Raw genomic sequence first — 17701 nt, 5'->3', positions numbered from 1 at the left:
CATATCCCACAGCCAGGGGAAACAGTGTCATTCTGAACCGAGCGGATCAAACTGACCCACACAAGGCGGGTTAACATTTTCCAAAAACTCCAACTTTACTTCACTTTGTACCATGTATCCATCGAGTAATTACAAAACACTTGAGAACATTGCCTCTATGTCCCTTCATAGTAACTTTTTTATCATACTTTATATCCTTGTTTTCTTTCACTTTACTGACATTTATGTACGATAGGAATCAGTAAGTATTTCATTGGCACCCAATTTACCCAACAAAATTACAGATCAAATTGGTTTTATTGTGATGTGTTACCAAACCTTGGCATGAACTTTGCTGAACTTAAGTGTGTGATCTCATTATACATGGTTAAGTTGTTAGAAATGGCAGAGGAGAAAGAATGGAGAGAAAAAAATCTAGCCTCTTACCTGATTATTATGACTTGGTTGTGTTTGGCATCCATCATTTTGGAATAAGCAGCATTTGCTATGGCAAACAAATGCCTGAAGAAAAGACAGACATAGTAGTTGGTACAAGTTATCATTTATTGTTCTTGTTCTCGACATAGATCACAACACAGAACTCAAACTCTCTGTGTAACTCTCTTTGTATCCTCATCCACCATGCTTAGTAGTAAAACTTTATAGTTTGAGAGTGAATATGACTTACGGAGGATTCTCTCCCAGAGCATGACCTTTGTAAAGCAGCACCATGTCTGTCCCATAAATATTGTACATCTTGTAGGGGTTTACGGACACCAGAATACTACCTATGTATGTCTGCAAAAAAAATCTCAACTCAATAATATGATCTCAGTTTAGATATATATGGGTGTTTGATTTTGACATACTTACATAAATGATTTCTCTATCAAATCTTTTCTTCATGTTCAGCAGAACACTCCCTTCATGCATCTCCCTGGACAAAAGCAATGAAGCACATTTATGAAAAGATTTGACACAATGCAGTCAATCATGCCACCAAGCCTGACCATTTTTGCATGTTTAGACTGCAGTGAATTCTAAATTGGCCCAATATGTATCACATTTGTGGAGCTTTAAACCCACATGTTTGTCTGCAAAACTAAATGTAATACATTACATTTAGTTGTCTCTGACAAACACAACTCATTTTACCTTTCTCTTGTGTCATTTTTTACTCACTCAAGCTGTGTCATATCTTCCACTCCATCATCCTCTCTTAGCTCCCGGTGATTCATGGTGGACAAGCTCCTGATTGAGTATATCTAAAACACAAACATATTGTACCAAATTAGGCCATGATACATATAAATAGAATACCACAAAATGTTAATTTGTGCAATATATGCACATGCATTCATATATTTATGAATGGATGAATGGATATATACATTCTGTATTTAAAGTTAAACTTAAAACTCTCCTTTTTGATAAAGCTTATAGTTAGAGCTGGTTCAGGGAAACATAGACCATCTCTTAGTTATGCTGCTATAGAACTAGACTGCTGGGGGATTTTCCTGTGGTGCACGCACATTCACTCTCTCACACTCAGGATATGATTATGACTTTTTATATGTCATTAACCTTGTCTCTTTCTCTCCCTAGTTTGTGTATCCTAATATTACAATAACAACAGCAAGATTAATACCTAAAGTTGACAGTAATCTGCCCCATTAATACTTTTACCTTGTCAAACCAGTGCCCCTGTGGTTCCCCCTCCCTGCTGAGATTCCATCCCCCTGGTACAAGGCCCATGTGTCCATGTCCCATCACAATATGCGGCTCCAGTAGTTCCCCGTCTCTATACATGGACCACTTATTGAGGTTCTGCACTGTACCATGCGGTAGTATTGTCTCTGCACCCCATACGTCCACATCCTGCTGCAGTACTAAGCCATCAACTCCAGATCCCTGTGCCCAGTGCTCTTCAAGGCCAGATCCCTTTACCTGGGGTGACACTACTGCATATGAGGGGAGGTGGAAAGAAGCTTGTCTGATGTGAGGGTTCAGTAGGGCACCTGAGAGGTTAAGTGAACGTGGTTCTGGAGTCCTAGGAGCACCAAGTCGTGTCATAATATTACCATCAGGGAGACGGTAATTTGCCCCACGAAGGTTTGGGTTCTTTGACAAAGCATTAGACAGGTCAAGTGTTCGGGGTGAAGAAGCAGGCTGAGAATGCGTCATCAGAGTTCCATCTGGCAAACGGAAGGTGGCGGATCGTAGGTTCTTATTGCGAAGAGCATTGGAAAGATCAAGAGTCTGTGGGTCAGAGGTATCAGCAGAACCAGGCTGCCTCAAAAGTGATGTACTTGGGAGACTGTAGGAGGCACTTCTGAGGTTGGTGTTCATCAAGGCAGCAGAGAGGCCAGGACCAGAGTGGGCAGAGGTAGAAGTTTGTGGTTGGTTCCTTGAAAAGAGTGACGATCCCTCTGGGAGCTGGAATTTTGCCTTGCGCAGATTTACATTCATTAGGGCACCCGATAGCCCCGGTGATGATACTTGCATCTCCTCTTTTTGATGTGTCAGAAATGAACCATGTGGTAATTGGTAAGAAGTCTTGCGAACATTAGAATTAAGCAGAGCTGAAGACAGCATAGGAGAGGAAGAGGTGACAGGCTCAGATACTGGTTCATTTCTTGTAATCAGTGTTCCATCTGGCAGTCTGTATGTGGCTTTACGTACATTGGAGTTCAAAAGTGCAGATGAAAGCATGGGTGAGGAGAATGGTGTTGGACCTGTTGAAGGCTCAACAGGTTCAGTCCTGGTTACCAGTGTTCCATTAGGAAGACGATAGGTGGCCTGACGAAGGCTTGGGTTCTGTAGAGCACTAGAGAGCATCATGGGTGACAACCTTCCACCAACAGCCCCTCCATCATCAGGGGTAACAGGAGAGCCAACAGGGCCCCGAGGCATTGTTAAAGTGCCACTGGGAAGCCTGAACATGGAGCCCTGGATTTGTGAGGTCCGGAGTCCACTAGAAAAGAGTGGGGATGTACCTGTATTTTCTTGTTGGGGTGTGGTAGGAGGAGGAGCAGGTGAGGGAGACGTCATAGGGAAGATGTGTCGCTGAAGAGGTGATACAAATGATGCATTACGTAGCTGGGAGGTTAGCATATTAGAGGACAACTGAGGGGAGGAATGTATGACAGAGGTATGGGGGGCTTCAGTCGGAAGGGATGAGAGAACTGTTGTGTTGATATTGGCATTGCGTAGTAGGGGAGATGAATAGGAGGCACTGCGCAGGTGAGAGTTCTGCATTAAAGCATTTGATAAACCAAGAGTGGTGTGTGGGCTCTCCTCCTGGCTCCTCCATACTTCGCCAGGTATTCCTCCTTCTCCACCAGGTATGGGTGAAACGCCTCTCTGAAAAGGTGCTGTGTTGCTTTGATTTGGAAGATAAGGGTTCTGGAGCATGTGTCCTACATGAGGTGAGGAGTGTAATGGTTGGGGGAGGTTTTGAGGGTGGATTTCATGCTGCATTTGGGGGGAGGTTGGTCTGTGTAAATGAGAAGAGTAAGTTGTGGTGGAGTAAGGAATGGAGGAAGGCAGAGGAGAGGGTTGGAATGGTGCATTTATAATCTGAGGATTTGGTAAAGCATTGGCAAGCATCGGTGTGGGACCTGGTTCCACCACATGGTAGTTATATTGAGTAATCCTCTGAGATGGTTGGAGTGGGCCACCATGAAGACTGGGCTGACGTACTGGAGGTTGAAAAGATGTTGGCCCTGGACTCATAGCTCTGTGTGGCAAGGGAGAAGGTGGGTGAGATAGATGGTGCATGGGAGAGGCTGAGCGGGAAGGTAGAGCAGATGCACGATGCAAAAGTGGAGATGGAGGTCTGCTCTGCAGCCTACGCACTGATGGCTGGGGAGAAGAAGGGCCATTCTGTTTCAAAGATGGCTGTGGAGAGACAGGAGGTACTGGAGGAGGGGCTCTAAAAGACTGCCTTGAGTGAAGAGATGACTGATTTCTGGACATACGGACTAGTGGCTGCCCCCTACCCACGGGTCTGTGGAAGCCTCCTGGAGGAGTACTTATTTGTCTTGACTCCCTTAAGCCAGTGGGCCTTGACCCTGTCCTGGATAGCATGGGAGTGCCAGCAATGCCTCCTAAGTGCCCTGATGGAGAGGCTGGGACATTATGGATAGATGATCTGAAGGGGGCAACATGCTGAGTGACAGGGGGTCCTCGTCTACTACGTCTCTGTGAGTAGGGGTTGGCTGGAGAGGGTTTCACAGCTCCCATGGGCACATGACTTTGACCTCCTGCGCCTCCTCTAAGCCGTCGAGTAGAGGATCGGGTGGGTAGGGTGTGACCAGTGATTCGTGATGGGGAAGGAGAGGCCGGACGCTGAGGAGAGGTTGGGCGAAATGTTTGGGGGGGAGACTGAGATCTCTCTGGTAAAGGTGGGCTCCTCCTTTGTGGGTATTGTTGGGAAGAGGAAGGGGAACGCCTCAGTTTTGACAGTTTTCTACCTTTGAACAATTGTGGTCTGGTAGATGGCAGATGCACTGCATCTGGGGGTGGTTGCGCCCTGAAAGACAGCCTTGGGGAAGGTGGTGGGCTTCCCCTCCGTCTCACTGATGCCCTGGGTGAAGCTAGGGGGCTATAATGTGGAGACTGACGTCTGACATTTGAGGGCTGCCTGCGCAACACAGTTCCCTCCATTCCTCCTGCCAGGGATGACTTAGCCCTAAGTGACATTCCTGCCCTGCGTTGTGGTGGAGAGACAGGTGGACTGGGTGGTTGGCGCCTGTCAAGTCGAGGAGATGACCTTGGACCTGCCATTGAAGCCTGTTGAGGAAACCCCTTCCTATGTAAACGAGGAGAGAGATGGAGGTCAGGCTGGATGCCTGATTGAAAGGCCATGTGTTGTTGTTTTGAGAAGCGGGGTGAGGGAGGTGCAATTGACCTCAATGATCCTGGCCTTAGTGACAGCTGTGGTGATGGTAGAGGACTCATTCTTCGCAATGGCCTAGGTGAGGCTACTGGTGAATGCAGTGGTGAATGCATCAGAGGAGGCATCATTGGCTGTCTTTGTGTGACCAGTGGTGACATTTGCCCTGTCGGGAACACTTGTGTATCTTGAGGAAGGAATGATTCATACACTTGGGAAGCCATTTGTGGTGGAAGGGGAGATGGGGACAAGTGACTGGGAGAAACAGAAAAAGGTGGATGAGTATGCTGATGGAGGGAGAAATGCTCCGGTTGAGACATCATTGCTGTAGGAAAGGGGGCTTGTGTGGGAAGAGTAGGAGTTTGTTGTTGGATCATGGCCGCGGAAAAATGTGGCTGCATAGGAAGGTATGAGTAGATGGGCTGCTCATGTTGTATATCTGACATCATTTCCAGATTGTTGAGGGCAAGAACTGGACTAGGAGGGAGAGAGATTGGGGAGGTCAAATGGGAATTTGGAGGAGGAGGTGGCAGGGTTTCCACCTCTAGTCTTTCTTTTCCATATAGGCTAACCTGAGGCCTGGGTACCCTGAACTGCTCTGTAGAAAATAGTTCAGCTTGAGGATAAAGAAGCTGCTCCTGACCATATAGCTGCCCTAACTCAGTTGGATCAGGCCCAGCATCCTTATAGAGAGGTTGCTGATAGGGGTTGTACATAGTAGCAGGGTCTGTATATCCAAGCAATGGCTCATGATACAGGCCTGAATCATATCCACTATTCATCATACCGTATGGTTCTGGCATCCCATAGTTATAACCCATGTCATGGCCGAAATAATCTCCATGCAGCTCAGTTCCATATGGATCATATAAATAATCAATGCCATCACCATAATAACTGTATGGCTCCATTGTATACAACATTCCATCTTCACCATAGTAATAGTCCATTCCACCATCATCATAGTAATCTTCATACTCATCATCATAATAGCCATAAGGATTACTGTAGTAATCCATGCCATCATCATAATAAAACTCATCATCATCATAATAAAAGTTACCCTCCTCATCATAGTAACCATATTCATCTTCCCACTCTTCATCATCATCAACATCATCATAATAATCCATTTCATTCTCATAAGCGCCATATGAGTCATAGGTCATGGGCTGTCTTGGGTACCCTCTTGGTCTCGACCTGTCCTGGTAATACTCCTCATATCCATACTCATCATCATCATACTGAAATCCCTCATTGTGATAATGTGTCTGTCTCCCTCTACCATCTCTATTAGCAAAAGACAGATGCTTATTCCTCTTTCCTCTTGCTTGAGCACCCAGACGACCTTGACCCTTAGCAGTCAGAAACCTCCCTGTCAACCAGTTTGTTGCTGCAGCAATCCTTCCCAACATCCAGCTTTTAGCTTTCAACCTTGATTCTGTTTTCTTTTTCCCAAACATACCTTTGAACTTCCCTCCCAACCCCTTTGCCTCTGATGCCATTTTCCCCTTCCCCCCCAAACTGGATAGATCTAATGTCTTTTTAGGAGATGTGGCTTCTTTTTTAGCATCTTTTTTATTAAAAAAGTTGAAGCCAGACAGAGCAGGCTTTTTGTCAGCAGTGGGTGATTTAGCCCCAAAACCAGCAAAAAGCTTACTGGCACCTAGAAGGGGTTTACCATCAGCAGCGGGCTTCTTTTTCTTTGAGAGACGTAGGAAGAGACGGGAGGTGCTTTTAAGGTTTCTTTTTGGTTTTGCTTTCTGTGGTTGTTTAGAGGGCACGCTGAAAGGAGAGGATTTTCCTGTGAGGCCAGAGAGGGCTTTGGAGGCTCCTTTGATGTTAGCGCCGCTCATCTTTTTTAGGTTTATTGCACCCATGCCTTGCTTCATCGGTGTCTTCCCCTTCTTTTCTGTGCTCTCATCATCTGATTGTGCCTGTTTACGACCAGGCTTCATAGCCATGGCTTTGGATGCACCTTTTAGAGCTGCTTTACCTTTACCTTTATCTACCTTTGTGGGCTTCTTGGCTACTGAGTCATCCTCGCTCTCATCAGACTCTTCCTCTTCACTCCTTACTTCCTCTTCTTCCTCTGACCCCTCCTCTGACTCACTGACAGGTTTCTTACCCTTTCCCTTCTTGCCATCATCCTTTCCTTTACCCTTAGCCGGTGGCGCCTCATTTTTCTTCCCCCCTTTCTTGTCATCTTTCCCTCCCTTCTTCGGCTCCTCTGACTTGCCTTTCTTGGCAGCAGATTTTGGGTCACCTTTTTTTGGTGGCATGCTGTGTCCTAATTCAAAACATAAAAAAAGCCAGGAAAAGTTCCCTAAATTGTGCAAAAGCAAGGCAGTATCATAGTCACTGTTGATATGAATCCAGGTATAACATCCTCCTATTTCCTTTTTTATTTTCTTTCTCCTTTTTCCCTTTGAAGCATCTTCTGACAAAAGTGACACTCCAGGAAAATAAACTGTCACACCCCGTCACGAGGCAGTTGCTCTAGAAGTCACACTGAGTCACAGACAAACCACAGTCCTTCAAAACACGATCTCGTAAAGCAGTTGGAATCTCAGCCATCTGTGCTCGCTCGCATTACAGTACGTCTTCAATCCTTAAATGAGCTGTTGTCTCTGTGTGTAAAAAGAGATGGGAACCCGTCTAGGACTATTAAATTTTAAAAAGCAGGTGCTTAGTGAATTTAGAATGATACACATCAAAAACGTAATCTTACAAATTGCAGCATCTCTCAATTTTGCCACGTTTAAGTCCTTAAACGTGTTGCTTCTACCATAGCAAAAACACTTGCACATTCCAGGTGTTGATCCTCTTCAAAGGTTTGTAGTTAACTTCCCAGATTCACACAGTGGATAAAAGAAGGTGCTGTCCCTGTGACAGAATCTGTGTAGTCCTTTGTGTATCTCCCATTGTTAGTGCATTCTGTGAGTCCGGCAGTAAATCCTCATCTTGGCCGCTGTGCCAACTTTGGCAGGATGTCCCCCCACCAAGGAGAGCCGCTGTGCATGCAACAGTTGGGAGTCTTGGCCTTCAGGGGTGTCCTCTTCTTTGTCTGAGTGTGAGTGCGTATGTGTGTCACATCTGTGGTTGTATCCTCCCATATTCACGTCAGCTTGCCTTTGTGACCTCCTGCAACCTTCTCCATCTCTCTCTGGTTACTGCAACTTCATCCATTGCCGTGCTCACCTCAACGCCGGGCCTCAACATATCCTCAGCGCATGCGTGTAAACATATGAGCATATGTAGTGTAGGCCTGTGTGTACATATCAGAGTGAGCGCATCTCCTGTTATAATTGCAAATAGCACGAAAATGTACCAGCTATACTGCATTGGAGTAACTCAATCTGCAGACTCGCTCCTGCATGAATAATGCAGGTTGGCTGAGCTGTTGCTAAACTGTGTTTGAGAGGTGAAGCCACACAGAGCCAAACACACATACACACCTGCAGCAGCAGCAGCAGCATGGACCATAGCTGAGTGATGTGTGCTAAAATTCTTAAAGAAAACATCCCATAACATTTGATGTAAAAGGATAAAGTTTTGTAGTCTCACTCATGAGAAGAAAGGAAGGTGAGTAATAATTTAACCGAGGTCATTAATATACAACTACTTTGAATTTTGGTGTCCAGCTTAATCAGAAAACACCACAAAAATGTACATACTGTATCAAATAAGGGTGAACCATTGGATCAGGGTTTGAGTCATTTTCTGCTCAGTTTTTGCTCAAATGCTCAGTTTGTTTCTTCTATAGAGGCAACTAATTATTACTATGCTTCAAGATATTCTTATGAATAACTGTCATGTACTAAATACAATGACACCCACTGGAATTAACTTTTAATTTACATAAACCTTGTCATTGTTTGCCTTGTGGCTGATGTGTTTGACACACAAATCTACGCACTACCACTAAAAGTGCAAGTGGCAACATGTATTTATGGGTGTGAGGCATTACATGTAACAGTATTACATAAATTATGATTCTGGTGTTAGCTCATTGATGATGGCTGGATGTTAATTCTTTGATGATGGGCTGATATTCCAGGAGGTCATCTCAGTGGCAGATGTGAATGTTTAATGATGGTCCTGTGTTCTGCCTACGCAGCATGGATAAAACATTCATCGCAGGTCGCTCTAAATATATCACAAAGGGTTAACCCCATCCTGGCCTTCTCCCAACCAATATATTATACATATGGGGTAGTGTCAGGGGTTGGTAGCCAGACACCACATAGCAGAGAGATGATGGAGGCCAATGGCAAAATGAGAAGAGCTAACCTGAGCATTTTCTGAAGGAAAGATCAACACTGTAATACTTCAAACTATAATGTGTAATATAATATATATAACTGCCTGTGTCGTTCAAACCATTGTCAAATGAGTTCACACAATGCTGATTGAGCCTATCAGCTCCACACCCTCTGTATTTCTGAGTGTAGCGGTGTTTAAAACTTGTGTCACCCAGAACCACTGGAGGCTAACACATTTATGTCAAGACAGACGGAGGCAACTGCAAAGCTGTGCTAGCACAGCTGGATAGCTGCAAACAGGTTTGACTTGAAACACAAAAAAGAGCCCACAAAAGGTTTCATAAGTGACTTCTACTACTTAAAATGCCCCCATCTTTCAGCAGTTTGATGGAATAAATGCTTCTTGCCGCTGTATACACACAAATACTCCCTCACTCAGGTATGATAGTGCCCATTTTCAGATGAAGGACGCAGTATGCAAATAATGTCACATTGTTTCTGTTCATGAAAATCAAGCAGAGCCAGAAAAATAACATCAACAAAAATGATATCATCAAAAGTTACACACTGCACCTTTAAAAAGAGCCATCAAGACAATTCTACTTAACAGATGTCAGAGGACCAAGAGGGTTGACCTGAGGTATTTATCACATATAACCAGAGGCAGTGACTGTGATGTAACTGCAAAGTAGGTGAGATGAAGCTATAAAGGAAAGGAAAGTTCAAAAATGAGTCACTGAAAATAATTCACTAAAAAGGTGTGTGAGAGAAAAATAAACCAATAGAGATGGCGAGAGATGGAACACTGCAGAGAGAGAGTGATACAGGGAGCAAGTGAGTGAGTTTGAAATGAAGGGGAGAGTTTCCTCCTTTGCGTGCCAATCACTGACAACCCGCTTTCAGCAGACGCACTCAGCGACACAAGACTAATAAAGGAGATCTCCTGAGCATAGCACAGCCAACAGGCTCATTTAATGATGTCCACACACACACACACACACACACACATGCACACACACTAATGCAGGTCAGTCTCATTAAAAAGCTGAATATCATCAGTGAATGCACCTACGCTTAATTATCTGCAGACTTTAGGCTTTAAGCTTAAACACACACACATGAAATGGAGGACTGAATGTGTGACACAGTGAGAAACATCCTCACAATACGCCACGTAAAACAATAGCTTGCTCTGAACAAAAGTAAAACTTCATACAACGGTCACTTTGTGAGGCTGAATGCAGTGGTGCTTTGAGCTATATGCTGACCTCATTCTCAATACAATAAAGTTAATATACTGATGTGTAGGTTATTGATAATAGAACAAATGTACTTTCTAAACAGTCAAGGAGAGGCACAGACACATGACAGTACAGCATATAGAGTATGAAAACCAAAATACATGGATAAATGTCAATGTTACATTGAAAATATAGAGTTCACTCAATGCTGATTGTGGTCAGAAGTCAGCTTCACACGACTCTCTGTGTTTCAAATCTCATGTCATCCATGCTGCACACAGGAAGTGATTCATGCCATTTATATTTACCATGTAAATGTCAATGCTGTATATTGGGTTGTAGTTATTTTTATATATATATAATCACAATTGTCTATTTCTATATTGTCCATTTTATAGACGTGAAAATTTAAAATGTTTATTATTTATTGCCTTCCGTCTTTTCTTTCTTTAAACCCCATTCAGTTCTTAATCTTCGCTGCCAGATTAGCATGCTATTTGACAATGGAGAGATGCTAGAGTACACCACACACACACACACGCACACGCACACAGACCTGCGACAACAGGCTCAAAGAGCAACACTTGGCTTGAACAGCTGCTATAAATAGACTTAATAAATAAATATACGCTGCTCAATTAGATATTAATGAGTTACAAATGAATTTAAATACTTCAGCCACAGCTTATAAAGATAAAGGAAATCTTCTATGAATGCTAACTTGAATGCCTCGATTTCTAGATCACAATCACAATTGACCTGTAAATAGATTTGTAATTTTAGACATTTCAGCCACTACTGTGATGCCAACAGTTACTGTTACTAAGTCACAGTTACTGCTTGTACTGTGCTACAAAAAATATACATTAAACCTTTTTAGAATAATTATATTAAAGCATTTTTTGAAATAGATAACGCTCAAATTAGTAAAAGGAATGTCAAATTTAGGTAGTGGAAGTGGATTTTCCAGCTCATTGTCGTGTACCTTTTACATGATGGAAAGAAAATATAATTATTCACATGCAACAATTAATGGAATTTTTTATCAAAATTGCATTATGGCCTACCAGCAATTTCCATTTTTGTCCTGACCTGACAACATCATATTCTACAGATAAAAGAATAAAAATCTTTGTTTCTCACAGATCTGCACAAATATCACCCAGTATGTTATTCAAATGGAAATGAGGATAATTATGTAAAAATTACTATTCCCTCTGATAGTCAAAATAATCACAATTACATATTCGTTCAAAATCGTTCAGCCACACACAATAGCAGGTATTATGAATACATTGATTTCTGTTGGCTGTATACTTGGTGGTGTGACACGTCCTCTCCTGACTATGTACATGAACATTTATAAATAAATGAAGCCCCTGGCTTGTGGAAAGCTTACCTTGTCTCGTCCTTTGAGTGACAGCGTGACTGATAATTCGAGCTCCTATCATCCACAGATACCAAAGTGTCAGAAGAATGAATTCTCACATCACGGACTTGTGTTGGGCTGCACTGACTCCTGCTGCTCATCTGGACCCTCTGCTGATGTTTTATAGCTCTTTCATGCGCACAAACACACGCACACACACAAAACACATAATTCCTTTCAGCTCCCTTGAATGACATGAACCAGCTGGACACACAATGGGCCTTAAGTGATAAACACAGAGCCTGTGTTGCTTCAGTGAAGCCTCAGTGATTACCTGTGCATCTACAGTACACATTCTCAACAGTGAGTGGACACTCAACAGAGGCAGAGCATGTATGAGTCTACGTTTAACATCAGCAGTGCACTGATTAGGTTTCTGAGTCAACATACGGCATATGTACATGTCATTTACCTTGGCCCTCTTTGAATGAGTGGCCAAGTAAATGAATGGGCAGGTCCATTGTGCATTAAGGGCTGAATTACACACACACACACACACACACACACACACACACACACACACACACACACACACACAGTAATGTACGCTATCATCGTCCCACACTGCTGTCCAAATGTCAAAGTCCACAATGATTTATTATGAGACTGCTGCAATGACAAAAGGCTGAGTGTGCGTGTGTGCGTGTGTGCGTGTGCTTGGGGAGCCTTATCAGAACTCACATGCCCACCTGCCACAAAAGGCTTTCTCTCTTTAAAAGGCTTTCTCTCTCTCTAACCTTAACCATCACAACTAAGTGCCAAACCCTAACCTTTACACTAAAACCAGGTCAGAATGTGAAAACCAGCCAAAAATGTCCTCACTTCCCCAAAATGTCCTCACTTCCTTAGGTATACAAGTTTTGTGGTGCTCACAAAGATACCCATAGAGAACTCTATTTGACATTTGATACACACACACACACAGGTTTGCACAGTTATTCTTCTTAGGACACTGCATTGGCATCCATGTGGACAGCATAAACAAAGCATTATCCCTAACCTTAACCTAACCACAATTTAAACCTTAGCCCTAAATTTAGGATTAGGAATCTGTTCAGTTCCACAGAAATGAGATTCTGCCTCATTAGGACCAGGATAAGTCCTTACGAGGTGACAAATACAAGTACACACAGACAGTCTTTCCTTTCCATAGTTGGAGACTTAATGTATTCCTGATTCCCTTACCCTAACTTTACCTATCTCAAGTAATTGCCTAACCCCAACCCTTTAAAGGCCTTTGCACTGACGCTAAAACCAAGTCTTCTTTGACTGAACATGATGTCAGTTTTCGGAGTTTTATGTTCTACTAGAAAGGACAACAGGCGGGTGAGATTGCATAGATCAATGACTTAACTCAGTTAAGTTAAACTTAACCATATCCTAACCTTAAAACGTGTCTTCACACATACAGATTCCGAAGGCCTTTGAGTTCAACTGTGTTTTTTAAATTCGGGCTCTACAAACAAATTGTATTTGATTTTTGATTTGACTTTTTGATCCGAGATTTGATTTCAAATTTAGATATTGCTTTAGAATACTAATACTAATATAATAACATGATATGCAAATAAGTTACTAATTTGTTCAAACTAATGAATAACTAATATTTGACTCATTTATTACTCATAACAAACAAGTAAATGAATAGCAAATAAACAAATTTGGGAAAAAAGAGCTTCAAAAACTAAAATTATATTGTTCATTAAATCTATAGAATGTGTATTAATATGTAATTAACATTTATCATTTAGTTACCCAATCATAATTTGCAAGAAGCATGTGAGGAACCTTCCATGCAGATTTAACATTGTGTTTTATGTATTAAAAAAATAAAAATTCACCTCAAAATGTAATGTTTTATGTTATGTTGACTTGCTTTTATGTATAATTTAACAATTTAAACAGATGAACAACATGTGAGTGGACCTGTTTTATAGTTATTAATAAAGACCGATAAACATTTCTAAAATATTTCAGTCCACTGACATCTGACTGCCTACGATGTACTTATACTCCCAGTTTTCAGTTTGTGTTTTTGAAGGCAAATTACCACTTGTAATTACAGTCCATGTAAAAACACTAAATGTCAACATGGTGGTTTTCTTTGTGACGACACAATAAAACACTAAAATGAAAGTTGTCCTTGCATGGGATCCTACGAATGAGTGTGTTCCGGGTGAGTGTTTCTCTGTGTAGCCTGCTTCTTTATGTGCGTCAATGGGCTAATTTACGTGCAAGACAAAGATCAGTGGACGAGAAGTACAGAAAACAACCTGACCGCTTGTTTTCCTCTGGAATAGAGATTAGGTTAACACAAAGGCAAATGTACTGCACTGTCGGCCCGCACACGCAAAACAAGACTATTTGTTCAAATCAAATCACTGTTTGCAGAAGATTCCGCAAGTACTTTTAGCTTTGTATACAGAGAAATAACCCATTAAACAAAGCAGTTTAAGTAAATTAGTAAGGATTTTCTAAACCCAGCCACTCTGGGGCCACATCATTGTATCCCTGGTGCTGGTCCCAGGCTCAGATAAATGCATCAGTAAAGGGCATCTGGTGCCAAATCGAATATGCAGATCAACAGGAAAATGTGCCACTGTTGGCTGCAGACAAAAGGAGAGGAGAGGAGGAAGGCTTGACAGAAGGAAGGGGCTTTAAATGTCGGGACTATGACTAGTAAAGGAACAGAGTTGTTATGATATGATGGAGAGAAGGAAGGTGGATGTATTGTGTTTTTGTACAAGAGACCAGGTGGAGAGGCAGCAAGGCAAGGAGCAGCGGAGGTGGATTCAAAGTGTCCTACCATGGTTTAGATAGAAAGGGAAATGGTGTCAGAGTTATCTTGAAGGAAGAGTGTTCTGTCAGACAGAATCATGAGTTTGAAACTACAAATGAAAGGTGTGATGTTGAATGTTGTCAGTTAGAAGAGAAAGTGTTGGAGTTCTGTTGGATGAAGTGGTAGAGAGTGTTCCCAGGGGAGAGAGAGTGGTGATTGGAGCAAGTTTCAATAAAGGGAACAGAGGTGATGAGGAGGTTTGGGTAGGTGTGGGATTCAGGAGAGAAATGTGGAAGGACAGATGGTCGTGAATTTTGCTAAAAAGGACGGACAAGGATGTGATACATTTCTGGTGGTCACATTGCTGCTACTTGTTTTGCTTTTTAATCTCAATGGGACTTTTTTTTACTTTTTTTTTTTTTACTCACAGTTAAAAAAAAACATACTGAAATAAGCTGCGTGTAAACTTGTCTCAAAAGCAACTTCCTGTAATGAGCAGGCTGGAGCAGAAGAGGGCAGAAGAGACCAAGTAATCAGGCTCCTCATATAGAGCCAACTCATACATTGATAAACTGCTTTCACACTATATATTCAGCCTGAAAGTATGTGAAATTATACACATTATAAAATATGATGATCACAAATAAATCCAGCTGCTACTCTCCTGATCCTGAAAAGGCATTTATAACACTTTACTAAAGAACATTTTTTCCTCTTGGAAAATGTACATTTATTTTAAATGAATTTTAAGTGTTTAAATGAATTGTGCACTTAAGTATTAGACGGAAGGTAGGAAAAACACAAGTGTAAATACTCTAATGGCTGAGTTCTCCTTAGCTGTATCAGTTTCAGGATGCATGCTGGTTCACTGTCACACTGTCCTGACTCGTAAGAACTGAACAGAGCCATTGTTGATGTTATCAGTAACACCAGTGCTTTTCCTGCTAAAGAATGTCAAAATGACTGCTGGGAAAAAGGAAAAAGGCCAATTCTGGTTTATTCTGGAAAAGAAAAAAAAGTCCTCAGGTCTAAGTGACAAAACTAATTATAATGCATTTCTGGATGTGAATTAAACAAATACATCATAATGATTTTAAGTTTACACCTCATTTGACCAAGTGGGGAAAAAAATGGGTGAAACCACCATTTAAGTCATGTAAACGTTGTGAATGATGACACAAGAGCTCTAGAGTGCCAGCAAACACACAAACCAAACAGTGGAACAAGTGGAACAGATTAACAGAAGCACCGCAACTAATTATATCATCAGTGACAAACAATTCTGACAGATTTACAGGGCCGGACCAAGCCTTTATGGGGCCCTAAGCTGAATCTGATTGGGGGGTCCCTTCCCACCACCTTGGAGTAGCCGGTGTTAGACTATTTGTGATACAAATGTAAAACTATGAATTGCATTAATTATAGTTGTGTTATTCACACCAAACCAGTGTCACTCTTGTTTTCTTTAAACTTAACTTAAAATCACAAACGTGGCCTAGTATTAATTTGCACTTTTGTATTCAAAGTGAAGCCCTAACTGTGGTGATGCTGAACTTGAATTAAACACGTAACCCAGTTTAATGACTTTGTTTTTTAAAAATGCAAAACCAAATACATTTTTTCAACACGATTTAGCTATCTAAAGATGTTGAAATATGTTAAAATGTTTGTTTTTCTTCTCTACACACTTCTGACGGTCATCAGGGGCTTAGTTCACTTATGCTTTATGCAGATTTATGTTGATTTATGTTGAAAGACTTCAATGCACAATGATGCTAACTATTTTCTGCTACTTTAAAACTTACTAAGACTTAATGTAACTCAGAACTTCTGAAACTACATGAGCTACAGCTGAATTACCACTAATGTTAAAATTGACCAAAGTAAGCTTTTGTTTTCTTTAAAGTACTCAAGTATTTGAAAGTAATGTAGTATTTTGCCATTGTAACATTATGACAGGGACTATAGATGAAAACTAGCTAACTTTGGCTAACTCTGGTTTACTTACAGAAGTATTAGCATGCACTGTCCGTGTCAAATCCAACAATCAATAAATAAACAAAACACTAATGAAATAGCTACATAATAAAACACAGAGCTCGTGCTTAGTGGCACTACAAACACAAACACACACACACAAACACACTCTCACACTCACAGTTAGCCATGCCATATGGAGCCAGGCAGCATCAAGTGTCATGCCTGCTCCACACAATACACACCCAGTCGACTGTACCTGTGTGTCCTCTTTTACTCCACGATATTATCCCTCCATCATTTCTCTCCGCTTCAGGTTATTCCAAAGCAGAATCTCTCCATCCACGACTCACACTGGGGAGACATGTTTAAAGCATGTTTAGGGCCTGCTGTGTCAACTCTCTCCTTCCCTGTGTCATGAAAAGCCTCACACTCAGCCCCCCTCTCCAAGACCAAAGAGATGCTTGTGAATATTTAATGGTGCCATTGTGCTTGTGTGTGAGCGAGTGAATGGGGAGTACTGGATGGAAGTCCATACCTTCTGAAAGTAAAATGGTCAATGCCTGTCTTGGAACGCCGGGGGGGTCAGTGACAGAAGACGAACAGCAGGGCGGCGCCAGCGAAGGAGGCATCGTGGTGGAGTAGGAGGTAACAACGGACCCTCACTGGATCTTCATCAGCAGAGGAGACACTGAGGTGTGCAATAACATTGACATTCATAACTGTTCATCTTTGATATGTTTAATAAAGATTGACATGTTTTTTAATGGTACAATTAACGTTCTCAAACAAGTTTGTCGCTGAAAATGCAAATTGAGGATGGGACACTACAAATAAAAAATAAAACGACTGAAACTTTGGTAGATGATGAAGTGTTTTCAGAACATTTACATCACATTTCTGTCAATTAAGAGTGTGACTGAATTTGAGGTTGTGGTCAAAAATAAAAAAGTAAAACCATTTTTCTAATGGTAATTTCCCTAATACTGCTGTAACACACTTTAAGGGATAATCTAGTCTAGATTTGAGAATGTTAGTTGTAGCAACCCGAGTGATGAAACAAAGTGTTCTTATTTTTGAATTAATTTCAGAAACAAATCCGGGTCCAGGAATTCTAAATGAGGGGCTTAACTG

The 17701-nt window shown here is 41.8% G+C and overlaps 1 protein-coding gene across 1 annotated transcript in view; it reads right to left on the bottom strand.

Annotated features, from left to right (window-relative positions):
• The window catches only part of myo15aa (myosin XVAa), a 47437-nt gene extending 30192 nt beyond the window's left edge, over positions 1-17245 (bottom strand). The window contains exons 1-6 of the mRNA XM_044050415.1: positions 17106-17245; positions 16827-16921; positions 1162-1244; positions 853-916; positions 668-777; positions 427-501 (exon numbers count right to left, since the gene is read on the bottom strand). Coding sequence (XP_043906350.1) covers positions 427-501; positions 668-777; positions 853-916; positions 1162-1217 — 305 coding nt within the window. The 5' untranslated portion in view covers positions 1218-1244; positions 16827-16921; positions 17106-17245. The remainder of the gene's footprint in view (positions 1-426; positions 502-667; positions 778-852; positions 917-1161; positions 1245-16826; positions 16922-17105) is intronic.
• Positions 17246-17701: the final 456 nt, after the last annotated feature.

The sequence above is a fragment of the Solea senegalensis genome, linkage group LG19 (genome assembly GCF_019176455.1).
Source record: "Solea senegalensis isolate Sse05_10M linkage group LG19, IFAPA_SoseM_1, whole genome shotgun sequence".
Lineage (NCBI taxonomy): Eukaryota > Metazoa > Chordata > Actinopteri > Pleuronectiformes > Soleidae > Solea > Solea senegalensis.
The sequence above is the reverse complement of the archived record's forward strand: the minus strand, read 5'-3'. Positions and strand labels throughout refer to the sequence as shown.